The sequence below is a fragment of the Heptranchias perlo genome, chromosome 18, assembly GCF_035084215.1.
Source record: "Heptranchias perlo isolate sHepPer1 chromosome 18, sHepPer1.hap1, whole genome shotgun sequence".
NCBI lineage: Eukaryota > Metazoa > Chordata > Chondrichthyes > Hexanchiformes > Hexanchidae > Heptranchias > Heptranchias perlo.
Window position 1 is genome coordinate 25,023,307 of NC_090342.1, and position 27,737 is coordinate 25,051,043.

Below are 27,737 nucleotides of genomic sequence, written 5' to 3' on the forward strand. Positions count from 1 at the left end.
GAGCCTAAAGTAATTTCTTTTAAAAGGTCATAAATCTCCACTACATTTTTCTTGGAATAAGTTTATTTATTCCAGTAGCTTGTTTTGCCTAGATTGAAATGAAAACAGAACAATGATCGCTGTGTGTGCACAATCCTAAAGTACAGTTTATAGGAAGTTGGTGTAACCTAAGATAAGCTTATTGCAGGAAAAAGGGGATCCGTGCATGTATGAACTTTCAGCTCCTGTTTTCAGAGGAAGTGGCGATGACAGGGAGAGAGATAGGAGCAATGAAATCAGTATGCGGTCCATACATCTGACCGTAGATTTAAACAAGCACTGCAGCTGTTTCTTGATATGGTTGTATCTTGGCGCTTCACATAGGAAGTCCTTTTACTCAAAAGTGCTGTGTCATTTCTTTCTCATCCTTTTCTGGAATTCAAGTGCTGTTGAAAAGGAAAGAAGCTAAGGCATGCTGCTTCTCCTCTGTAACTGGGCTTTACGCTGAAATATCCTAAGATCTTCATTAAGGTCTTTATTAAATCCATTGAATCTCTGTATTGAGTTGTACGTGTTGCATCCCCTGATGCATCAGCGAGCATGAGTCAATGCTGTGTTGTAGAGCTGATAGCACTGACAGAAATCCAATTAGTGCCGGTAGGTAGCACATTTACCAGTGACTTTATCTGTGGATTCTGTTTCACTTACAAAGATGTATTGAGCCTTAAAATGTCAGAGCCTGCCTTTTGTAGAAACTACAGTTTCTTTCTGCTTTGACGGGTAGAAGGTTAAAAGTACACTGTAGGAAAAAATCTGATTAAATAGTTTTCAGGTTAAGGCAGTAAAAAGAGGTTAAGAATGTAATGATCAAGTTAACTTGGCAATGCTTTTGATGAGTCGTTTTTAGCTTTCTTGTATACATAAAAATGGCTGAAAATATTAACATTCTTTTAAATATTTTGCATAAAAGGGAGTGTGGTTTTAGTCACTGATATTAGGAATGGGATTAATGATTAATAAAGCAACTATTCATATAATTCATTTAAAATAAAAGCTAATAAATGACGCAATTAATAATTGAATTAATATTTAAGTCGTTTTTATACATCGTGTTAAACTGCATTGTGGAGTCAAACTCAAAACTAGCTATGACTATATTAAACCATTTCTTTTATATAAACTAAATGGTACAATTCTAAAGGGGATGCAGGAACAGAGAGACCTGGGGGTATACGAGCACAAATCTTTGAAGGTGGCAGAACAGGTTGAGAAAGCGGTTAAAAAAGCATACGGGATCCTGGGCTTTATAAACAGAGGCGTAGAGTACAAAAGCAAGGAAGTTATGTTGAACCTTTATAAAACACTGGTTCAGCCACAACTGGAATATTGTGTCCAATTCTGGGCACCACATTTTAGGAAGGATATGAAGACCATAGAGAGGGTGCGGAAAAGATTTACTAGAATGGAGAGACTTCAGTTACGTGGATAGACTGGAGAAGCTGGGGTTGTTCTCCTTAGAGTAGAGAAGGTTAAGAGAAGATTTGATTGAAGTGTTCAAAATCATTAAGCGTTCAGATAAAATAAATAAAGAGATATTGTTTCCATTGGTGGAAGGGTCGAGAACCAGAGGACACAGATTTAAGGTGATTGGCAAAAGAACCAAAGGCGACGTGAGGAAAAACTTTTTTACGCAGCGAGTAGTTATGATCTGGAATACATTGCCTGAAAGGGTGGTAAATGCAGATTCAATCATGGTTTTCAAAAAGGAATTGGATAAATATTTGAAGAGAAAAAATTTGCAGGTCTACAGGGAAAGAGCGGGGGTATGGGACTAACTGGATTGTTCTTACAAAAAGCCGGCACAGGTTTGATGGGCCGAATGGTCTCCTTCTGTGCTGCAACGATGCTATGATTCTATATATAATTGTCCATAATGGATGTCTCTAAGAATATGGTACAAAGTAAAACTGATTTGTTTTGATTTGGCAAATAAGAGCTGCTGTTTCAATCGATGTAGTAATAGGTGTATTTCCTGGAAGTGAAAAGATTTAATCCCGCTTTGTACCAACCTTTGTAAACAAGTACCACTTATTCATCAGCCACCATGCAAGTCTGGAGGGGAAACTTTGAAAATATTTTGAAGCAACTAAAAGGTGCGGCCTAAGTAGATTAATAACAGAAATGAATACTTAAATTTGGATTTAGACCTCCCTGAAATTAGGATAATCTGAATCTAAAGTCCAAAACGTCTGAAAAACAAATGCACAAAGCCTCCCAGATCTCTAGGGAACAGTGGTAATCCCTCACAAGGCCGCCATTTAGTCTCATACCACAGCTAGACTGCAAGAAGTCAGGAGTCAGTTACATATCCAAGCAAGTCCAACAGGTAACTGGATATACCAAACTAGATCACCAGTGAATTCATCTGATTACCTCCTCTAGAGCATCAGAGAATTCAGTCAATTTATCTCCTCTAGAGCATTTGAGAATTTAATCAATTACTTCCTCTAGAGTATTTGTGAATTCAGTCAATTATCTCCTCTAGAACATCAGAGGATTCAGTCAATTACCTCCTCTGGAGCATCAGAGAATTCAGTCAAATACCTCCTCTAGAGCATCAGAGAATTCAGTCAATTACCTCTAGAGCATCAGAGAATTCAGTCAAATACCTCCTCTAGAGCATCAGAGAATTCAGTCAATTACCTCCTCCAGAACATCAGATAATTCAGTCAATTACCTCCTCCAGAACATTAGAGATTTCAGTCAATTACCTCCTCTAGAGCATTAGAGAATTCAGTCAATTACCTCCACTAGATCATTAGATTCATTGGACATGTGCCTCTAATGAACCAGCAGGGAAATCAGTTGCAGACTGCTACAAAAATGATTCAGAACTTGAATGGATAATCCCATGCTTCACCACTAGGGAAGCGGATGCAGAGTACACCGTTCCAGAAAAAAATCGATGTATAATCATAAAACCACCACGTGAAGCAACAAAATATAAAAGTTACATAAATAAACAGGCACCAATGTTGATTCATTCTCTTTCATTCACCAATATCCTCCAAAAATGGAAGTAGAATTGTTAAGTGAAATACAATAGGACATTGTCCATGTGCCGAACAGAAAGAAACCAGCAGAAGGTCCTACTACAAAGACAGCACCAATTTCTTAAAATGACAGACACATAAGACTTTATAGAGTCAGAATAGGGACAACATTTAGATTTTTATAAAATAACTAAATTCAGTATTTTGGAGACATTCTACCTATACCAGAGATTAACTATTTGGAACCTGGGATGGCCATGAGTGTTTCAATTGTAAAATTCTATGTGGTTTTCAGAATGCCTTTTGATGCCACTTTGAGTTTGTACCTGGTCCAAGGTGACTTGGCTGAAAAATGTTGATTTTATTTGAATAGGAGTCTGGTGAATGTTGACTGAGTGGCAATAGAACCTTCATGATGCAGCAGGTAGGAACTACTGGAGTAGTGGAGCTCTGTGGATTGTCTATGTACCAGAGATGTAGGGATATCTTTGCATTGGGATGCTGCTATGTAATTTCCTTTGTTGGAGCCAGTAGCATGAATACACTTGGGTTATTGTGCCAGTTTGACCACAATATTCTGGTCCCAGTGAAATCCTGGAAGGGAGCAAGAGAAAGGGAAGATTCAATTTTCCGTATGTGTGTCATTACAAACTACCAGTGTTAATTGAGATTTGCCATATCACAACTCTAGAACATATTATCCTGTGCTGTAATTTGACATCATGTGTAACACTGTCTTAATATCTAAACCGTATAAAATTATATTTTTGGCGCTTTTTGTGTTCTCATTAACATGAAAGATGTCAATGCTGGGGAATGGAACACTTAATTTACCTTGCACAGCGACAACTGGATTTTGCTCTCCTATACCACCTGAAATGAGGCAATATAGCTATGGAAATTAAGGGAAATGAGGCAGTGAGGCCTACCACTGCATCTTCAACCTTAACAGCACTGCCAGAAACCTTCCTTCCCTGCTCCAGCAGGTATGTTGACCAGTTAACCCTTGACCACCTTGCCACACGTAAATGACAGCAGGGAGGTGGGGCCTGTGAACCAAGCTGATTTCCCTGCCCCACCACCCACTTCGGCTCTGCTACAGTCAACGTTAGGTACAGCCAGGAAGGAGATAGGGGTAGATTGCCGGGGCAATGTTGGAAGGCTTGCTGAACCTTCTTTTGGAGGAATTGGGCCCAGTAGTGGGCACCCCTGTCTGAGACTCTGAGGGAGACTGCCAATTTGAGCGGAATTGGGGATTTAGTGTCAATTAATGCCACAAATGGAACTTGCACAATAGATTTTAGAACAGAATATTAATGGCAACACTTAAGGGGCAATTTTAACCTTGCCTGCCCAGCAGGAACGGGACCATGCAAGATGGCACCACACAGGCTGGAAGTGGACTCCTCCACACTTCCAGCCATTTTGCTGAAACTCCTTGGCAGGCCTTCCAATACCAGTTATAACTGCTTGTGCCAGGCACACAGACTGCCATTGTCTGTGCTGATGCTTGGGAGGGATGGAGCACGTGATGGTGCATCCTCAGGAGGATTATCCTCCTCCAAGATATTGCCTTCAGAAAGCTTTTGCTGCTGAGAAGAACCTAAAGGAAAGAGAAAAAGGACAAGAGTTAGGTTGGCACTGAGAGGCTGGACATTAGCAGGTGACAGTCTTCAGAATGCAACTTGTAGTTGTGAAGTTTGCTGCATATTTGCTGAGGTGAATGAAAGGGTACAAGTAATATGCAGACATCCTGTTAAGGTAAGCCACTAGCTTCACCTTCCCTGATAAACATGGCTTTACCCGCCACTAATCTCAGAGTTTCCTGCTCCTTTTCGGTGAGGGCTATTAGGCCATGTGTTGCTCCCCCCGTATTGCGCCTCTCCCCCCTCACATTATGTGCTATCTTCATCCTGCAGAAAGAGAGGGTGAGAGTTAGTGAGTGGCTATTGAAAAGGTAAGTGGAGATGTCTGGGGCTTGTGCATATAGTGGAAGAGAAGGAAGATGGAATGAGGATGGGGAGGTGATGAATATAAACCCAAGTGCGTGGAATGTAAAGTGAGGAAGGAGTGCTGGGAGGAGTTGGTGCCTGTGCAAGTGCTAGGAAATAAGAAAAGAATGCTGTTAGTGTGTGGTGTGAAGGGAGCAAAAGAAGAGGTGAGTACATTTGAAATGAGAAAGAGAGGTGTTACAGTGTGCCCTTGTGAATGTATGCTAGGAAATGATTGAGAATGGTGGGGGAGGAGGATGAAAGGAGTATTGGCAGATAGTGAGAGAGACGGAGAGATGAAGAGCTGCACTCAGCCTTGCTGCTCTTGTGAAGTTATTGAAGCTCTTTCTACATTGAACCCAGGTCCTGGGGGTGATGCTGCTGGCACTGATCCTGCCATCCATTTCTATCCAAGCCTGCTGGATAGCCTGCTGTGGGTGTGCTCCTACGAATGCTAGGGAACAGTACTTCCCTCCTTGCCCTGAACTCCTCCACGAGGGCCTCCAGGGAGGCATCTGAAAATCTGGGGGCAACCCTGCGACTCGTTATTGTGACAACAATTCTGTCCACACTTTTGCAAAGAAATGTGACATTAGGGAATGCAACCATGCTGCTCTCGTGCAACCTGCCAGAATTTGCACAGCAAAAGTGGGCGGCTTGCCTGTTATTTGTGTTAAACAATTATGTGTATCAGTGTCACACTTTATGATGCCAATAGTGTTGAGCAGTCATAGAATGTTTAGCAGTAATAGAATGGGCTGAAAATTCTGCTTATGGCTGGTTTGAAGGGAACAGTGGGATAGCACTATAAATAGCCATTACAGTTTATGAGAATATCATAGAATCATATCATAGAATCATAGAAGTTACAACATGGAAACAGGCCCTTCGGCCCAACATGTCCATGTCGCCCAGTTTATACCACTAAGCTAGTCCCAATTGCCTGCACTTGGCCCATATCCCTCGATACCCATCTTCCCCATGTAACTGTCCAAATGCTTTTTAAAAGACAAAATTGTACCCGCCTCTACTACTGCCTCTGGCAGCTCGTTCCAGACACTCACCACCCTTTGAGTGAAAAAATTGCCCCTCTGGATCCTTTTGTATCTCTCCCCTCTCACCTTAAATCTGTGCCCCCTCGTTATAGACTCCCCTACCTTTGGGAAAAGATTTTGACTATCGACCTTATCTATGCCCCTCATTATTTTATAGACTTCTATAAGATCACCCCTTAACCTCCTACTCTCCAGGGAATAAAGTCCCAGTCTGTCTAACCTCTCCCTGTAAGTCAAACCATCAAGTCCCGGTAGCATCCTAGTAAATCTTTTCTGCACTCTTTCTAGTTTAATAATATCCTTTCTATAATAGGGTGACCAGAACTGTACACAGTACTCCAAGTGTGGCCTCACCAATGCCCTGTACAACTTCAACAAGACATCCCAACTCCTGCATTCAATGTTCTGACCAATGAAACCAAGCATGCTGAATGCCTTCTTCACCACCCTATCCACCTGTGACTCCACTTTCAAGGAGCTATGAATCTGTACTCCTAGATCTCTTTGTTCTATAACTCTCCCCAACGCCCTACCATTAACGGAGTAGGTCCTGGCCCGATTCGATCTACCAAAATGCATCACCTCACATTTATCTAAATTAAACTCCATCTGCCATTCATCGGCCCACTGGCCCAATTTATCAAGATCCCGTTGCAATCCTAGATAACCTTCTTCACTGTCCACAATGCCACCAATCTTGGTGTCATCTGCAAACTTACTAACCATGCCTCCTAAATTCTCATCCAAATCATTAATATAAATAACAAATAACAGCGGACCCAGCACCGATCCCTGAGGCACACCGCTGGACACAGGCATCCAGTTTGAAAAACAACCCTCGACAACCACCCTCTGTCTTCTGTCGTCAAGCCAATTTTGTATCCAATTGGCTACCTCACCTTGGATCCCATGAGATTTAACCTTATGTAACAACCTACCATGCGGTACCTTGTCAAATGCTTTGCTGAAGTCCATGTAGACCACGTCTACTGCACAGCCCTCATCTATCTTCTTGGTTACCCCTTCAAAAAACTCAATCAAATTCGTGAGACATGATTTTCCTCTCACAAAACCATGCTGACTGTTCCTAATTAGTCCCTACCTCTCCAAATGCCTGTAGATCCTGTCCCTCAGAATACCCTCTAACAACTTACCCACTACAGATGTCAGGCTCACTGGTCTGTAGTTCCCAGGCTTTTCCCTGCCGCCCTTCTTAAGCAAAGGCACAACATTTGCTACCCTCCAATCTTCAGGCACCTCACCTGTAGCGGTGGATGATTCAAATATCTCTGCTAGGGGACCCGCAATTTCCTCCCTAACCTCCCATAACGTCCTGGGATACATTTCATCAGGTCCCGGAGATTTATCTACCTTGATGCGCGTTAAGACTTCCAGCACCTCCCTCTCTGTAATATGTACACTCCTCAAGACATCACTATTTATTTCCCCAAGTTCCCTAACATCCATGAGGAACACTCAGCTTTCTTAGGATCCTATGAATAGACTGGGGCGGGGGGGTGCGGTGTGTAGGGGGGTGTGGGGCTGGGGGCGGGAGGAGGGAATAGACATTTCTCTAAGTCACACGAACATTTTTTTTCATACTTTGCAAAATATGTTAAAAAAAATGAATTACTTGACTTAGGAATGCAACACAAAACTTCAGTTAATAACACTTGTCTAATCCACTAGGCCACTAATCAAAGGTCTGCAGTTTGGGTCTGAGCCACAAAAAGCCTACATAGAAGGAAACATTTCAGTCATAAACAAAACCCTGTTCAACACATCTCTGAGAATTTGTATTAGGTCCTCGCATGTAATTAAAACTTGACTAGACTTACTGGTGTAATTCTTGCCGGTTAGATGTATATTCTGAAAGAGAAAAGTCTGCTTTTGAAGAAGATTCACTGTAACATAATTTTAGGTACTAAAAATTGTATTTGCATACCTTACCAGACATTTTTTCCAAAAAAATTCCTCCTACCCATGCAGAATACCAAAATTAGATCAACGATATGATTAGCTTTGCACAGTACAGTACTTTCATACCTCAGTGATCTCGTGGAATTGAAAGTATGGTGCTTGTGAAACATGTTGGGGTAGATCTCGACTTTGTGCGATAGTGTAAAACGGGTGATAGTGAATCGGCAGCTCATTCTATATCTCTCACGATTTTTATTTCCACTGACTTCAACGGAAATAAAAATTGGGCAAGATGTGAAACGAGCTAATAACTCCCTTTCGCCTATTCTACACTATCGCACAAAGTCAAGATCTATCCCATGTTGAGTCATTGAGGAGCACCTTATTCTCTAAACTAAAGCTTTAGGATACAGGTTGGAAGTTGATGATTATTCTAATCGCAAGAAAAAGGATGAAGTATCAAAAACTCCTCGCTGAATGAGATTATGAAACAAAATGTATGACTACATTTTTCACATTTTTCACATTTTGACTGGAAACTAAACCACTGGAAATTAATGCAAGTATTAACTTTTTTTATTAAAGCATACAATTGCAAAAAAATGGTCAAGGATGTGTTATGGACAGATTGATTGCAGTAATAATGAGGTACAAAAGTACTGTATTGTGCAAAGCTATTCATGCAGTTGATCTAATTTTAGTATTCTGCATGTGCAAAAAGACTTTTTTTTGGAAAACTTGATGTATGGTAAGGTTTCTCAAACAGATAACATATTATTCTATGAGGATTAATGAATCAAGCAGCCTAGCTCTAATATACAAATGGACAACATAAAAATATTTTGTGCCAAACACTGAATGAAATATCTGCTTTCTTTGATTTCAGAGTATTTTACTGTGAGCAAATATGTAATCAACAAAGTAAAAGCCAAAGGGAGGGGATGGAAGACTTTTATGTCAAATATATTTTGTCAAACAAAAATTAAACTGCATCCCACGATTCTCTGGTTTTCCCAAACAACAAACACTGTTGTGGGTCTCAGGATGTTTGAAATCTCTCCTTCCAAAAAGCCAGCACTCATACTGTACTGAGAGGCAGCCTTCTTGCACTTGACAATTGTTTCTTACAACAAGCCTTCGAATCATCAAAAGCTGAAGTGTTTTTTGACGGGCCAAAGTATTATGGTTGTTTAGACAGAAATGGAATCTAGGGAGACACAGAACTGATGGTGAAAGACTAATAGATAGTGGAGGACTACAAACACCACAGCGTAAGTGGAGGCTATAGGATTTCAGCATTACTGCACAGTGTGATGTATTCTATCTAATTTTGCTGGAGGTGGATATTGCATCCTCATCACTGTTCAAATTTTCTTTCCATTATTGTTCTCCCTTTGCTCTCTCCTGAGGATATTGACCCCTTGCTGGGGTATGTTGCACAGGCACCGGTCATGTACTGTTACCTCCCTCAAGTGGTGATTCCAGGTGTGAGCCTGGACAGTGAATGCAAGGGGCTTCACAGCTGAGCGCAATTATTTTTCAGTATGAGTCATTGGATAGCATGGGTGAAAACACTGGTTGATGTTTCCCTGCCTCGTCCAGGTGCACTGAGGCCACTTGGAGCACTGCTACTGTCATGCTGGCTGAGATTAGCTATCTCAGCACAGACTGCGAATTGAACATGAATTCTTCTAGGTTTGTTTGGCTCTGTTATACAATGCCGCCACCAACTAAGACATCAGGGAAACTGATGTTTGTGCAATTTAATTTTCTATGTGTGTATGGTCTTGTTTTATTTTCATTTTTGATTTTACACTTCATCTAAATTAATAGTAAATAATCCCAGCAATATATGCAGCCAAGATGACAGGACTTTAATTTGTAAAAAAAAGTCAAAAGCCTTGTAACTGGTAATCAGGTCAACACGTTCTGTAATTCTCCCCACTTCACCCATCCCCCGAAAAAGCTTCCTTCTGATGTTTTACCCCATTCTAATAAGTACTGCTAAGTACTGTTTAAAAAACATTTTTTCTTTAAATTGTAGTAAAGCCTATCTAGTGAATTAGAAAACTGTCCTATCACTTTCAGGAACTCGGCTTCAGTCTAGCTAGGGATCATGGGATGCAGGCCTTTAATAGCTTTAAAGGAACTTACAAGCAATGAGTTTGCTCAGTTTAGATGCCATATAATCACATCTTCAGTAAAATCTGGGTTTTGAATATGCTTAAATGCTGCTCCATGTGAATTGATTTTAATTCATTTAGGATTAATGTACACATTACACATGAGAAGTTCCCTAGTTAGCACAGTTGAGAAACTATAGGCTACAGTGTTAAATTTTGCCTCACCCATAATATATGAAGGACAGTGCACAAACACATGGCTATATTAGCAGCAATGCAACTGCACATTTTTCTTAATTGCCCATATATTTCAAGCAGTAGTAACAGTTCACAAAATAGCATGATGAAACAAAAAATCTTTAGGGTAGAGATTTCTCAATGGGAGCATGTATATTTCCTACCCCAGGGCATTTTGGGCACACTCCAGGTGCAGGTCCACCCGTAGCTGGGCCTCACTCTGGAGAATCATGGAGGAAAGCAGACTACAGCCACATGACTGCAGGTGTGCCTCTGGCTGCTGACATTGTGATCTTCTGGCTGCTGCTAGAGAGCCCAAAAATCATCCTGGGCAGGTGAGATTTTTACCTTCTGCCTCCAGCCTTTGGCCTGCCCCCAGGACCCTTGCAGATCATCTGGTCCACAATGGTCCTGGGGCAGGCGCCTATATCAGGTTTCTTTAGATGCCCTTACCTAGAGCACCCAACAGTTATAGGCAAAGCAAGGTGAGGCACTGGCTATGAATGCCCCCTCCCATCTCATTAACAAGGGACTGTGGGGCCTACAGCTCCTACAGGGTCAAGTCTACTGATGTCCACTACAGAAATCCTAGACAGTGCAGTGGGAGAGGACACCTGACATAACACGACTCCACCTCTTTTTCCTCTTAATTGCGAGTGGAGAACGCCCATTTCCTAGGTCCAATGAAGAGCAAAATCTACCCTTTTATTGATATCTCTCTCACTCTCTATCTCTCTCTATCTATATATATATATATATATATGTGGCAGTAACTCAAATGATAGGATTGAACTTCCATGCAGCAAAGTTCACTTATGACCACTTCATGTGCCATGGGTTAACGCATGTGTAAGATACCGCATAGTAGACTTATGACTAAGGTCAGAGCATGTGGAATCAGGGGACAAGTGGCTGAATGGACAGCAATCTGGCTACAAATAGAAAACAGAGAGTATGGTTAAAGGTAGTTACTCAGACTGGCAAAAGGTGGGAAGTGGTGTTCCACAAGGATTGATGCTGGGGCCACCGTTGTTCACTATTTACATAAACGAATTGGACTCGGGAATCAGAAGTACAATTTCAAAATTTGCAGACGACACCAAATTGGGGACTATAGTTAATACTGAGAAGGACTGTGACAAAATGCAGGAAGACATTAATAAACTTGCAGAATGAGTGTGTAATTGGCAAATGAATTTCAGTATAGGTAAGTGTGAGGTGGTACATTTTGGTAGGAAGAATAAGAAAGCCACATACTGCTTGGAAAATCAGAGTCTAAATGGGGTAGAGGAGCAGAGGGTTCTGGGGTACAGATTCACAAATCACTAAAAGTAGTGACACAGGTTAATAAGGCCAAAGAAAAAGCAAACTAAGCACTGGGGTTCATTTCGAGAGGGATAGAATTGAAAGGCAGGATCGTTATGTTAAACTTAAATAGAACCTCGGTTAGACCACACTTGGAGTATTGTGAACAGTTCTGGTCTCCATATTATAAAAAGGATATAGAGGCATTGGAGAAGGTGCAAAAAAGATTTACCAGGATGATACTAGAACTGAGAGATTATACCTATCAGGAAAGATTGAACAGGTTAGGTTTCTTTTCTCTAGAAAAGAGAAGACTGAGGGGTGACCTGATTAAGATTATGAAAAAGTTTGATAGGGTAGACGTAGAGAAGATATTTCTACTTGCGGGGGAGGCCAGATCAAGGGGCCATAAATATAATATATAATAAATCCAATAGGGAATTCAGGAGAAACTTCTTTACCCAGAGAATGGTTAGAATGTGGAACTCACTACCACAAAGAGTAGCTGAGGTGACTAGCATAGATGCATTTAAGGGGAAGCTAGACAAACACAGGAGGGAGAAAGGAATAGAAAGATATGCTGATGAGGTTAGATGAAGAAAGGTGGGAGGAGGCTTGTGTGGAGCATAAACACCGGCATGGACCTGTTGGGATGAATATCCTGTTTCTGTGCTGTACATTCTACGTTTTTAAAAAAAACACACATAGGAAAGTAGCACGAGTGGGTTAAACATTCAAATATGAACTTCGCCAATTGGAAATTCTAGCCCAACAACTGCAAGTTTATCCAATCTCGTGGATATATCTTCAGGATATACCGCTTTGGATATTGTTGAGGGGGATGACTTATCAGGGGAAGGCAGCAGCAGCCAACTTCCTGGCACCAGGGGTAGCTCTGCTGCACAGGCTGGGAGGAAAAAGAGTGGAAGAGCTATAGTGGTAGGGGATTCTATCGTAAGGGGAACAGACAGGCGTTTCTGTGGCCGTAAACGTGACTCCGGGATGGTTTGTTGCCTCCCTGGTGCCAGGGTCATGGATGTCACTGAGCGGCTACAGGGCATTCTCAAGGGGGAGGGTGAGCAGGCAGAGGTCGTGGTCCACATTGGGACCAACGACATAGGCAGGAAGGGAGATGAGGTCCTGCATCAAGAATTTAGGGAGCAAGGTAGCAGATTAAAGAGCAGGACCTCAAAGGTTGTAATCTCTGGATTACTCCCAGTGCCACGGGCTAGTGAGTATAGAAATAGGAGGATAGAACAGATGAATGCGTGGCTAAAGAGTTGGTGCAGGAGGGAGGGAGGGTTTCAGTTTCCTGGATCACTGGGCCTGCTTCTGGGGAAGGTGGGACTTGTACAAGTCGGACGGGTTGCACCTGAACCAGAGCGGGACAAATATCCTTGCGGGGAGGTTTGCTAGCACTGTTGGGGTGGGTTTAAACTAACTTGGCAGGGGGATGGGATACAGAGTGGAGCTACAATAGGGGGTGATGTGCAGCCAAATATAGAGAAAAAAACAAGTCAGCTTGGAAGACACGGCAAATATGTGAGGGCAAGGCTGGATGGCATCTATTTTAATGCAAGGAGTCTTGCGAATAAGGTGGATGAACTGAAGGTGTTGATAAACACATGGGAGTATGATATTGTTGCTGTCACAGAGACATGGTTGAGGGAGGGGCAAGACTGGCAGCTCAATATTCCGGGGTACAGAATCTTCAGGCGAGACAGAGGGGGAGGTATAAGAGGAGGGGGGGTCGCAATATTAATTAAAGAATCAATTACTGCCATAAGGAGGTTCCTCTAATGAGGCCATATGGATGGAGCTTAAAAACAAAAACGGGGCAAGCACTTTGATGGGAGTGTACTATAGGCCCCCAAACAGTCAGGGGGAGATAGAGGAACAGATATGTAGGCAAATCTCAGAAAATTGTGCAAATAATAGGGTAATAATAGTGGGGGATTTCAACTTCCCCAATATTAACTGGGATACTCAGAGTGTAAAAGGCTTAGAGGGTACAAAATTCTTAACGTGCATCCAGGAGAGCTTTTTGAGCCAGCATGTAGAAAGTCCTACAAGAGAGGGGGCGGTACTGGACCTAATTCTAGGGAATGTGGCCGGCCAAGTTGAAGAAGTGCTAGTAGGTGAGCACTTTGGTGACAGTGACCATAATTCAGTGAGATTTAAGGTGGTCATGGAAAAGGACAGGGAGGGGCCGGAAATAAAGGTTCTAAATTGGGGGAAGGCCGATTTTAATAGGATAAGGCAGGATCTGGCCAAAATGAACTGGGATCAGCTGCTTGTAGGAAAATCCGCATCGGAGCAATGGGAGTCTTTCAGAAGGGAGATTGAGACCATACAATGGCAACATGTTCCCGTAAAGGTCAAGGGTGGTTCCAAGAACTCCAGGGAACCTTGGATGTCAGGGGATATACGAGAATGGATTAGGAAAAAAAGGAGGGCTTTTGGCAGATACAAAAGGCTAAAGACGGAGGAAGCCCTAGAGGAGTACAAAAAGTGCAGGGGGATACTTAAAAAAGAAATTAGGAGATCAAGGAGGGGCCATGAAATAACACTGGCGAGCAAAATAAAGGAAAATCCTAAGATGTTTTATAAGTATATTAAGGGTAAGAGGATGACTAGGGAAAAAATAGGGCCCATTATGGACAAAAATGGCAATCTGTGTGTGGAGCCGGCAGATGTAGGAGGGGTTCTAAATGAATTTTTTGCATCTGTTTTCACTATGGAGAAGGACGATGTAGACATAGAAATATGGCAGGGGGACTGTGATATACTCGAACATATTAACATCGAGCGGGAGGAGGTATTGGCGGTTTTAGCAGGCCTAAAAATGGATAAATCCCCAGGCCCGGACGAAATGTATCCCAGGCTACTGTGTGAGGCAAAGGAGGAGATTGCGGGGGCTCTGACACATATATTCAGAACCTCTCTGGCCACAGGGGATGTTCCAGAGGACTGGAGAACCGCTAATGTAATACCATTATTCAAGAAGGGGAGTAGGGAAAAACCGGGGAACTACAGGCCAGTGAGCCTAACATCAGTGGTAGGAAAATTATTGGAAAAAATTCTGAAGGACAAAATTAGTCTCCACTTGGAGAAGCAAGGATTAATCAGGGATAGTCAACTTGGCTTTGTCAAGGGAAGATCATGTCTGACTAATTTGATTGAATTTTTTGAGGGGGTGACTAGGCGTGTGGATGAGGGTAACGCAGTGGATGTGGTATACATGGATTTCAGTAAGGCCTTCGATAAAGTCCCCCACAGGAGACTGGTCAAGAAGGTACGAGCCCATGGAATCCAGGGTGCCTTGGCACTTTGGATACAAAACTGGCTTAGTGGCAGAAGGCAGAGGGTGATGGTCGAAGGTTGTTTTTGTGACTGGAAGCCTGTGGCCAGTGGGGTACCACAGGGATTGGTGCTGGGTCCCTTGCTGTTTGTGGTCTACATTAATGACTTGGATATGAATGTAAAAGGTATGATCAGTAAGTTCGCTGATGATACAAAGATTGGTAGGGTGGTAAATAGCGAGGAGGATAGCCTCAGTCTGCAGGACGATATAGATGGGTTGGTCAGATGGGCAGAACAGTGGCAAATGGAATTTAACCCGGAAAAGTGCGAGGTGATGCACTTTGGAGGGACTAACAAGGCAAGGGAATACACAATGAATGGGAGGACCCTAGGCAAGACAGAGGGTCAGAGGGATCTTGGTGTGCAAGTTCACAGATCCCTGAAGGCGGCAGAACAGGTAGATAAGGTGGTAAAGAAGGCATATGGGATACTTGCCTTTATTAGCCGAGGCATAGAATATAAGAGCAAGGAGGTTATGATGGAGCTGTATAAAACACTGGTTAGGCCACAGCTGGAGTACTGTGTGCAGTTCTGGTCGCCACACTACAGGAAGGATGTGATCGCTTTGGAGAGGGTGCAGAGGAGATTCACCAGGATGTTACCAGGGCTGGAGCGCTTCAGCTATGAAGAGAGACTGGGAAGATTGGGTTTGTTTTCCTTGGAGCAGAGGAGGCTGAGGGGGGACATGATTGAGGTGTACAAAATTATGAGGGGCACAGATAGGATGGATACTAAGGAGCTTTTTCCCTTCGTTGAGGGTTCTATAACAAGGGGACATAGATTCAAGGTAAAAGGCGGGAGGTTTAGAGGGGATTTTAGAAAGAACTTTTTCACCCAGAGGGTGGTTGGAGTCTGGAACTCACTGTCTGAAAGGGTTGTGGAGGCAGGAACCCTCACAACATTCAAGAAGCATTTGGATGAGCACTTGAAATGCCATAGCATACAAGGCTACGGACCAAATGCTGGAATATGGGATTAGAGTAGACAGGGCTGATGGCCGGCGCGGACACCATGGGCCGAAGGGCCTCTATCCGTGCTGTATAACTCTATGACTCTATGACTCTATAAATCTCTTTCCAATAATGCAGTAAAAAGACATTATGTGATGAAAACGGCAATGTTTATTTGGAGGAGCAGAAAATAACATTCAACAGAAAGGAAAATCATACGGGTTGTTTAACGAACAGCCGATCTGCTACAGCCCATTTTGCACCTGCGCAGAAGTTGAATTTCAGCCCCCACCCCCTCTATCTTTAAATTAGAAGACATTTGCTCCTTTACTAAAAGTGTAACTTTAGGCTCTGATGAAAGAAAATTGTGTCCTATTTTAAAATATCAAAGTATTCTGTGTGGTAATTATGGTTGTAAATACAAATCCTTACACTTCAGAGTGCCTTATACTGGAGTAGCACCAACATGCTATGTCAACCTACAGCCCTTTTGTAAGCAAATTTGCACTATGCATTTTTACAGTGACCTCTTGAAACAGGTGAATGATTGGTTTTGAAAAGTTCTGGACTATTACCAATGTGACTGTGGTACAAAGTACAGAAAATATTATGTAGCAAATGGTTCTTTTGCACCAATATGCTTACACTGTACAGAATATGCTATGAAAATAATTTGGAGTATAAGACAAACAAGCCATTCAGCCTGGCTACTGAACCAGGATGACTGTATAGTAAGTGATACAGCAGCAGCTCAAAAAGGAGGCAATAAAAAGGTTTAAAGATTACCAACTTCAGGAATAACTGTTTGGCAAACTTGTTTTTGTTTGTTTCAAAATTCATAATACAATTACTGTGCCATTTGGATGTGATCTCATTGTGATAAAAATGATGGACACTTGTTCTGACTCTTGCCCCAAATAAAACAAAAGGTTTGCCATTCATTTTCTCCCCCCAATTTTGTGACGTTACAGGACCTGTATCATGTTTTTGTCATTCCATGAGGCAGTGATGTAAATGGTGCTCACTCACGCTGCTCATTCCACCAACATATGATCATCCGCCTGCATTATTCTCAGTGTCACTGCAAAGAAGCTGAAATTAGGAACTTTACGCTTGGGCTGTAAGCACAGCTCAACCGATCCACAGAAACTTATGAATAGTTCGTTCAGTAATGGTTGCCAGTGCAATGTTAATTTTAATTGGTGAAAAGATCTAGATTTGATCCTAATGAACATTTAATGCTCAGTTTAATATTTGTATTTTCACACTGGCTGGACCAAACAGCAGCTTATGATAGCCAAGATGTGGAGATGCCGGTGTTGGACTGGGGTGGACAAATGTAAGGAGTCAGGTGAGCAAAGCTCCGAAAGCTTGTGATTTCAAATAAAGCTGTTGGACTATAACCTGGTGTTGTGCGACTCCTTACATATGATAGCCAAGCATGAGGAGTAGCAACAAGGGCTGCATTTGAGCTCCCAGAGTAAAAGTTATACTTCCAAATGTCAACAACCATCTACCATCTGTATATTATTAACCAACAAGCTTTTAAGTACATAGCATTTTTTGTAATAAATATTCTAGCATTTAATAACCTCCATTATGCTATTTTTGTACAGATGTGTTCACACATTTTATAAACTTGCTGATCTTTGGCAGCTGTACTTTGAATCACAGATGTTCATTTATATTTTTGAACTGCTATTTTCAGCTGCTAAAAGCTCTATGTTACGCAGTTTATAATAACGTTCTGTGGCATTAAACATTTGGGCTATTTATCGTTTAGCAACAAATCCCATTTTTAGACCTCTATGAATTTTAGCATGATAATTCTAGGCAAATGTCAAGAGGTTAATTTTGAGATCAAAAGATGGGGAAATCTGGCAATGAAAAGACTCTTTGTCAGCTGTGAAACTCGTCAGTATAATCTCTACTTGGCATGAACACAGTTGTCTAAAGAAGACCATGGATACTTATTCTTACAAAAGCACACATGTTGTCCTTATTGAGGGTACTGGAATGGGATATTTTGTATCCGGAGCCCTGCTCCAAAAAAAATAACTAGTGCTTAAGTGTGAATTCAAACTAAAAGAAAGATATAGGGGGTGAATTTCCACATAATGAGTTGTGCCGCTTTTGCACTAACAGAAAAAGATTTGTGCCCACAGGTGATCTGGAGAGATATTTAGACAAGGGTTTTCCGGGTCAGCTCATTTGCATATTCATTGGAGTAGTGATTGGCGTAATTCCTGTGTAAAACAGGTGTAATTTGCTGGAGTGTATGGAAATTAGAGTGTAGCCTTAAGAATGAAAGTTTCGGCTGAACACTGCAGCAGCAGACTGGGGGACAGGTACTTCGCTGCATGTTTCGTGATGCTTTTCCTGAGATTTTTCAAGGATATCTATTGCAGGAGCAGCTGGAACATATGGTCAAACAAAGCAGCAGTGCATCTTCTTCTGTGTCTGTGGCACACTGACAAAGAAGAAGATGCCATAATTTCACAGAATTTGACTTGAAAGCCATCTTCAAGGAAATTAACACTGGGAGACAGACTGCTGGATGTCTAAGGCAACAAACCTGCCAGAAATGTTGAAATGTCACTCATGCCAAGTGGGGATTAGGCGGCGGGGTGGGGGGGTTGGGTGGCACTCTTTCTCCACTGGGATTGCAAACCAGTCACGCAAAGAGCTCAATGACCTCACCAGGACAGGTGAGGTAATGCAATGGACAGTCTCCCTTTCCTTCCTTGGGCAACCTGGGTACCAGTACACTCTTCATTCTCAACAAGGAACACTTGCAGAACTAACCCTTCACAATACACTCTGGTTGGGGGGGGGGGGTGCAGTAACTCGGCATCTTGCACTATGGCTGTCCATATCCCCGAATGGTAATTACTTGTACAGTCCTAAAATCCTTCTTCCACTTTTAATGGATTGATATACCCCACATCTTTTGCTTTGGCTGTCCCATGCTATTTGGCACACACTCCTCAACTGCTATTCTTCACCTCAATTACTCAATCTTCCTGCAGGAGAAATTGCTGTACAAAGTCCACAAGAGTCAGGCCACTGGAGGGGTTGCCCAAGGAAGGAAAGGGAGACTGTCCATTGCATTACCTCACCTGTCCTGGTGAGGTCATTGAGCTCTTTGCGTGACTGGTTTGCAATCCCAGTGGAGAAAGAGTGCCACCCAACCCCCCCACCCCGCCGCCTAATCCCCACTTGGCATGAGTGACATTTCAACATTTCTGGCAGGTTTGTTGCCTTAGACATCCAGCAGTCTGTCTCCCAGTGTTAATTTCCTTGAAGATGGCTTTCAAGTCAAATTCTGTGAAATTATGGCATCTTCTTCTTTAAATACCTCACACCCTATAAGAAAAGGCCATGGAGCTCACTCTGGGAGATGACCACTCTAAAGTAAAAATACTCAATTGGAGGAGAGCCAATTTCAGTGGGATGAGAACAGATCTGGCCTGGGTAAATGGGAATCAAAAATTGCAGGCAAAACTATAATTGAACAGTGGGCGGCCTTTAAAGAGGAGATGATTCGGTCACAGACAAGGTACATTTCAACGAGGGAGAAAGGTAGGACAACCAAAGCCAGAGCTCCCTGGATGACAAAAGTGATAGAGAGTAAGATGAAACAGAAAAAAGTGGCGTATGACAGGTATCAGGTTGACAACACAAGTGAGAACAGAAGAAGAATATAGAAAGTTCAGGGGGGGGAAGTGAAAAAGGAAATAAGAGGGGCAAAGAGAGAGTATGCGAATAGACTAGCGGAAAACATAAAAGGGAACCCAAAAGTCTTCTACAGACATGTTAATAGTAAACGGGTAATAAGAGGAGGGGTGGGGCCAATTAGGGACTATAAAAGAGATCTACTCATGGAGGCAGTGGGCATGGCTGAGGTACTAAATGAGTACTTTGCATCGGTCTTTACCAAGGAAGAAGATGCTGCCAGAGTCTCAATAAAGGAAGATATAGTTAAGATACTGGATTGGCTAAAAATTGATAAAGAAGAGATACTAGAAAGGCTGGCTGTACTTAAAATAGATAAGTCACCTGGTCCGGATGGGATGCACCCTAGGATGCTGAGGGAAGTAAGGGGGGAAATTGCGGAGGTACTGATCATAATCTTTCAGATATCCTTAGATGCAGGGCAGATGCCATAGGACTGGAGAATTGCAAATAATATGATCAAGTTCAACCTTGTGTTTGAAAGGGAGAAACCCGTATCAGCTATTAAGATTCTAAATTTAGGTAAGGCTGATTTCAATGGGATGAGACAGAGACTGTCCACAGTAAACTGGGCAAATCTGTTAATGGGTAAAAGGACAGAAGATCAGTGGGAAACGTTCAATAAAGAATTTAACATGATACAGAACCAGTTTATACCCCTAAATGGCAAGAGCTCTACTTGCCAAAAAAAAAGCCATGGATGACAAAACAGGTAAGGGGCAACATAAAACTAAAAGAAAAAGCATACAAAAATGCAAAAAATAGCACAGGTCGTGGTGACTGGAAGAGATACAAAGAACAGTAAAGGGTGACAAAACAGATAGTGAGAACTACAAAAAGGGAGTATGAAAAGAAACTTGCAAGGGATATCAAGATCAACACAAAAAAATTTACAATTTTGTTAGGAAGAAGAGGGTCATCAAGAGCTCTGTGGGCCCCTTAAAAACTGATAATGGTGATATTATAAATGAAAATAAGGAAATGGCAGACATGTTAAATAATTACTATGCATCACTTTTTTCTTATATTCGTTCATGGGATGTGGGCGTCGCTGGCAAGGCCAGCATTTATTGCCCATCCCTAATTGCCCTTGAGAAGATGGTGGTGAGCCGCCTTCTTGAACCGCTGCTGTCCGTGTGGTGAAGGTTCTCCCACAGTGCTGCTAGGAAGGGAGTTCCAGGATTTTGATCCAGTGATGATGAAGGAACGGTGATATATTTCCAAGTCGGGATGGTGTGTGACTTGGAGGGGAACGTGCAGGTTGTGTTGTTCCCATGTGCCTGCTGCCCTTGTCCTTCTAGGTGGTAGAGGTCGCGGGTTAGGGAAGTGCTGTAGAAGAAGCCTTGGCGAGTTGCTGCAGTCCATCCTGTAGATTATGCACACTGCAGCCACAGTGCGCCGGTGGTGAAGGGAGTGAATGCTTAGGGTGGTGGATGGGGTACCAATCAAGCGGGCTGCTTTGTCCTGGATGTGTCGAGCTGCTTGTGTGTTGTTGGAGCTGCATTCATCCAGGCAAGTGAAGAGTATTCCATCATACTCCTGACTTGTGCCCAGGAGGTGAGTCACTCGCCACAGAATACCCAGCCTCTGACCTGCTGTTGTAGCCACAGTATTTATATGGCTGGTCTAGTTAAGTTTCTGGTCAATGGTGACCCCCAGGATGTTGATGGTGGGGGATTCGGCAATGGTAATGCCGTTGAATGTCAAGCGGAGATGGTTAGACTCTGTCTTGTTGGAGATGGTCATTGCCTGGCACTTGTCTGGCGTGAATGTAACTTGCCACTTATTAGCCCAAGCCTGGATGTTGTCCAGGTCTTGCTGCATGCGGGCACGAACTGCTTCGTTATCTGAAGGGCTGTGAATGGAACTGAACATTGTGCAATCATAAGCGAACATCCCCATTTCTGACCTTATGATGGAGGGAAGGTCATTGATGAAGCAGCTGAAGATGGTTTGCTGAAGGACACTGCCCTGAGGAACTCCTGCAGCAATGTCCTGGGGCTGAGATGATTGGCTTCCAACAACCACTACCATCTTCCTTTGTGCTAGGTACGATTCCAGCCACTGGTGAGATTTCCCCCTGATTCCCATTGACTTCAATTTTACTAGGGCTCCTTGGTGCCACACTCGGTCAAATGCTGCCTTGATGTCAAGGGCAGCCACTCTCACCTCACCTCTGGAATTAAGCTCTTTTGTCCATGTTTGGACCAAGGCTGTAATGAGGCCTGGAGCTGAGTGGTCCTGGCGGAACCCAAACTGAGCATCCGTGAGCAGGTTATTGAGTAAGTGCCGATTGATAGCACTGTCGACGGCACCTTCCATCACTTTGCTGATGATTGAGAGTAGACTGATGAGGCGGTAATTGGCTGGATTGGATTTGTCCTGCTTTTTGTGGACCCTTGTTCAAAAAATGGTGTAAAGATAAATCCAGCAATTATAGGCCATGCAGTTTAACGTCGGTGGTGGGGAAACCTCTGGAAACGATAATCCGGGACAGAATTAACGGTCACTTGGACAAGTGTGGATTGATTAGGGAAAGCCAGCATGGATTTGTGAAAGGCAAATCGTGTTTAACCAACTTGATAGAGTTTTTTGATGAGGTAACAGAGATGGTAGATGAGGGCAATGCAGTTGATGTGGTGTATATGGATTTTCAAAACGAGTTTGATAAAGTGCCACATGGTAGGCTTGCTATGAAGATTGCGGTCCATGAAATAAATAGCAACATGGATACTGAATTGGCTAAATGATGGGAAACAGAATAGTGGTGAACGATTGTTTTTCGGACTGGAGGGAGGTGTACAGTGGTGTTCCCCAGGGGTCGGTGCTGGCACCACTGCTTTTCTTGATATATATTAATGACTTGGACTTGGGAGTACAGGGCACAATTTCAAAATTTGCAGATGACACAAAACTTGGAAGGGTAGTGAACAGTGAGCATGATAGTGATAGACTTCAAGAGGATATAGACACGCTGGTGGGCGAACACGTGGCAGATGAAGTTTAACGCAGAAAAATGCAAAGTGATGCGTTTTGGTAGGAAAAATCAGGAGAGGCAATATAAACTAGAGGGCACAATTTTAAAAGGGGTAGAGGAACAGAGGGATCTGGATGTATATGTGCAGAAATCATTGATGGTGGTAGGGCAGATTGAGAAAGCGGTTACAAAAGCATACAGGGTCCTGGGCTTTATAAATAGAGGCCTAGATTACAAAAGCAAGGAACCTTTATAAAACACTGGTTCGGCCACAACAGGAGTATTGTGTCCAGTTCTGGGCACTGCACTTTAGGAAGGATGTGAAGGCCTTAGAGAAGGTGCAGAGGAGATTTACTAGAATGATTCCAGGGATGAGGGACTTAAATTATGCAAATAGACTGGAGAAGCTGGGATTGTTCTCCTTGGAACAGAGAAGGTTGAGAGGAGATTTTATAGAGGTATTCAAAATCATGAAAGGTCTGGACAGAGTAGATAGAGAGAAACTGTTCCCATTGGCGGAAGCATCAAGAACCAGAGGGCATAGATTTAAGGTGATTGGCAAAAGAACCAAAGGTGACATGAGGAGAAACTTTTTTACACAGCGAGTGGTTAGGATCTGGAATACACTGCCCAAGGGAGTGGTGGAGGCAGATTCAATCATGGCCTTCAAAAGGGGATTGGATAAGTACTTGAAACGAAAAAATGTGCATGGCTACGGGGATAGGGCAGAGGAGTGGGACTAGCTGGATTGCTCGTACATAGAGACGGCGCGGACTTGATGGGCTGAATGGCCTCCTTCCGTGCTGTAACCTTTCTATGATTCTATGATCCTATGACGAGGCTGGGACCATATTGCTACACCTACACTGTCGCCATGGCATCCCTGTGAAGAATCACACAGACACAAGATGTCTCAGTCATCTTAATCCCAAGGGGAGTAATGCTCGTCCGTTCTTAGCTTCTAACCTCCTTTCCTGCGGATCTACCATAGCAATGGAGAGCACAAGAGGAAAGTTATAATGATGGGGAAGATCAACAGAGACTGAACTACCTCCTTATGAATTATGATGATGAGGTGGAGGATAAGGAGGATGATGATGAAGAGGGAGATGAAGAAGATGAATTTGGAATCAAGACCACCCATGAGTACCTGCACAGACCTCCTGCTTTGTGCTCCCCTGTCCAACGTCCTCAAGCTGAGCTCCTGCATCACTTGTTTATTCCTATGCAGCTCAGATCACTTCACCTGGGGAATTAAACGTGTCAGTGAGGATGTGGTACTGGGAGATTCACAGAGCACCAAGGACCAGGAGGAGTTTGAAATGGGTGAGGATATGCCATCTTCCCAGTGGAAGCTGAGGAGGAGGCTACCTTTGGCTTTGGAGTTGTGGGTCCCAGAACTCATGGGTACTCACCTGAAAAGAAAGATGCTTGAGGAACATCGCTCCTATGTCCAGGCTCTGAGGTCAGTCTCTGAGGACGCATGGCAACTGACAACTCTTGTCTACAATTCTCATTTGTGCAACAATTTTTCTTAGTCGCAATCACCCCAATGGAGTGTGTGACAGCTTCACTGGAATCTGTAGCAGACCCCCACCTAAGTAGCAGCCAGGTGCTAGTGAGTGCCTCCATCTCCAGAGAAGTACAGACTGCAGCTCTGGTAACAATAGAGGAGAAAATAGACAGCACCTTGTATACCAGCTTCCAGACCATGGCAACTACAATGCATGCTGCTGCCTCTCAGGGCTTCCATAATATAGCTGCCATTAGAATAGTCACCCCCCTTATCCAAGAGGCCACAGATCCAGGGCAGAGTGGAATGGCGGTGACTGGAGTCTATTTGCCAGATACTACGGTCTTTCAGCATAGCAGCACATGCCAGACCTCCAACCTTTCCCCATAGAGCACCATGCTAATGAAACATGGGAAATGATACAAGGCTGCCCAGGAACAAGCCCTAGAAATCCAGGCAACAGCAACTCCCTGCCTGGGGCAAGCTGCCATAAGAAGAGGGTCACGTAAGGTTCCAAGACCTTTTTTGTGGTGCATGAGCAGCCACCCGTGTCACATGATACTGGCCCTCAGGTTGCACCTATGTAAAGCACTAGAATAGGTGAAAGAAAGGCTCCGTAAGCACCCGTGGGAAGCTGTAGTTAGGAAGAAGTGGGTTGTCCTGTGTTCACTTTAGATTTTATTGTAATGAAATAGAGTGTGCATTGAGGTCCCACTTTGTTGCTCATGGAGGTTGGAGTCATACAGGAAAGGGTATCTGCCTGCACGACTATCTTTTATGGGGATTCTGTGGCTTTTCCAATTAAGTTATGGTGGGGCAGGAGAACCCCTATGGAAATTCATCCTCTTATTTAACAGTCTCTCAAAAAATTTCCATTCACAATAAAAGGAACCAATTACTTCTCAATTCCTCTCTGACCTGAGCTCATTCAGCAGCCGTGAGCATTCTCTGTGTTCCCCGCCCTCCCAATGTCCCAGCAGTACTTTATGCTAGGGCCCCATCTCAAGTCTCCCAGACAGCCCCTTCCTCCGCAGTCCCAAACCCTTATATTACCCACAGATCCCAGCCCCCAGAGGTCCCAGAATTCTTGGGGCAACTCTTGTGCCTCTACAGCCAACCTTGGGGTTTGGGACGCCTGTAGTGAGGTTAGTCATGGGTGAGAAGCCAAAATTCATTCCTGTGATTTCAGCTGCCAATGTTTCACGTCTTAGGTTTTGAAGGGATAATATTAAAGGAATTTGGGTCTACGTTATAACCAATGGAGGCCTGTTTCCTCAAGGAGATAATTTAAAAATTTATTTTCATCTTCAATGATATACTGGAAATTGTTCCTCCCCCTCTCCCAAACAAGTGCTCTTTTTGATATATATTAATGACCTGGACTTGGGTATAGAGGGTATAATTTCCAAATTTGCAGATGACACGAAACTCAGAAATGTAGTAAACAATGTGGAGGATAGTAACAGCTTCAGGAGGACATAGACAGTCTGGTGAAATGGGCAGACACATGGCAGATGAAATTTAATGCAGAGAAGTGTGAAATGATGCATTTTGATAGGAAGAATGAGGAGAGGCAATATCAACTAAATGGTACAATTTTAAAGTGATTGCAGGAACAGAGAGACCTGGGGGTGCACATACACAAATCTTTGAAGGTGACAGGATAAGTTGAGAAGGCTGTTGAAAAAGCATACGGGATCCTGGGCTTTATCAATAGAGGCATAGAGTACAAAAGTAAGGAAATTATGCTAAACCTTTAAAAAAACACTGTTTAGGCTGGAGTAACGTGTTCAATTCTGGGCACCACATTTTAGGAAGGATATCAAGGTCTTAGAGAGGGTGAAGAAGAAATTTACTAGAATGGTGCCAGGGATGAGGGACTTTAGTTGTGTGGAGAGATTGGAGAAGCTGGAGTTGTTCTCCTTAGAACAGAGAAGGTTAAGGGGAGATTTGATAGAGGTTCAAAATCATGAATGTTTTTGACAGAGTAAAAAAGGAGAAACTGTTTCCAGTGGCAGAAGGTTCAGTAACCAGAGGACACAGATTTAAGGTGATCGGCAAAAGAGCCAGAGGCGACATAAGGAAACATTTTTTTACGCAGTGAATTGTAATGACCTGGAATGCACTGCCTGAAAGGGTGGAGGATGCAGATTCAATAGTAACTTTCAAAAGGGAATTGAATAAATAGTTGAAGGGAAAAATTTGCAGGGCTATGGGGAAAGAGCAGGGGAATGGGACTAATTGGATAACTCTTTCAAAGAGCTGGCACAGGCACGATGGGCTGAATGGCCTCCTCCTGTGCTGTACCTACTAGGATACTATGTGCAAGTTTGCAATTGCCTAAAGCCAGAATTGGTTCCCTCTACTAACTTGCTCTAAGCAGCATTGGCAAAAGCCAAAGGAAAGCATCTGCTTTCCCTCTACCTACCCTCTTGGCTAAAGGTTGTGTATAGGCTGGGAAGATCAAGACGACTAGGGAGAAATGGATAGGATATAGAGAGATTCATACCATGGCCTATGAAAACAAAGATCTACATGTGCTGTAACAACAAAAATTTGATGATTTAAATGCTACTTCAGGAATTTAGATGAGTGACAGTTTACCAGTAGGTAATTGGTCTCTTTTTCCTTCACATAAATAGTACTAAATTCTAACCTTTATGAATCTGTTTGGGGAACAGGAAAACTTTAAGTGTTCAAAAACATTCACTGGACTGTTCCTGTATATTTATATACACCCTTCAATAAGAGATACAGTGCAATATTTGCATTTCCAATTATAAAGAATGATGTCACTGATCAATTAGGAGTGCATTTTACGTGCACAACAGAAAGGTCTGTATCTTTGAATCTCAACTGGAATTCACCCTATAATGCAAGCAATCGATCAAGTTTGCACTTCATAGGCTGTGTAATGTATTGGGTTATCAGTAGCAGATGGGATCACATTCCAGTATAGCTTGGCAGGATGCAGTTGGTCATTTAAAAAACATATTAACACCTAATATTCGTCATTAGTTTGTACTCTTAATTTTTATTTATTAAGTATTGCATTAGAAGTGTACATCTTGTAAATTCTAAACCAGTGGTTCATAAATTTAATAGCTGCATAAATTTTACACCACCACTGGTCCTTTCAACAACAAATGTAAATTGTTATTTATGTTTCTAGATGTTGTGATTGTTATATAATAAAGTGAATATTGCTTGGGAAGTTATTCACCAGATACACAATAACATATAGTTAGTGAGGAGTTACAAGGCAGTGGTTCAGCTGAGTGGCTCTGATCTTATAAACCATAACTATGAACGTTGAGTGGTTTATGAACTACATAAATACAGATGTTAGCATTCAAACAACAGGTGTGCACAATTTTGCCGCAGAGGTTCTATTCATAGTAGAGGCGAGCTTTGACAGATGAAAGGACATACGAACCAATCTATATGGCATCATATAACTGGGACTATCGTGATAATAGCGTTCTTTTTAAAGCTGAAAACAGTAAATATGCTATGCATAATATTCTAAAGCTCCA

At 42.7% G+C, this 27,737-nt stretch overlaps 1 protein-coding gene across 3 annotated transcripts in view; it reads left to right on the forward strand.

The window, feature by feature from the left end:
- Positions 1 to 447: 447 nt before the first annotated feature.
- LOC137334687 (transcription factor EC-like) overlaps positions 448 to 27,737 on the forward strand; it is a 63,447-nt gene continuing 36,157 nt past the window's right edge. For 2 of the 3 annotated variants that reach the window (XM_067999550.1, XM_067999551.1), the window contains exon 1: positions 448 to 636. In XM_067999550.1, coding sequence (XP_067855651.1) covers positions 580 to 636 — 57 coding nt within the window. In that variant the 5' untranslated portion in view covers positions 448 to 579. Of the gene's footprint in view, positions 637 to 3,403; positions 3,457 to 27,737 lie in introns of those variants that run through there. The other variant, XM_067999552.1, reaches the window with a different exon arrangement.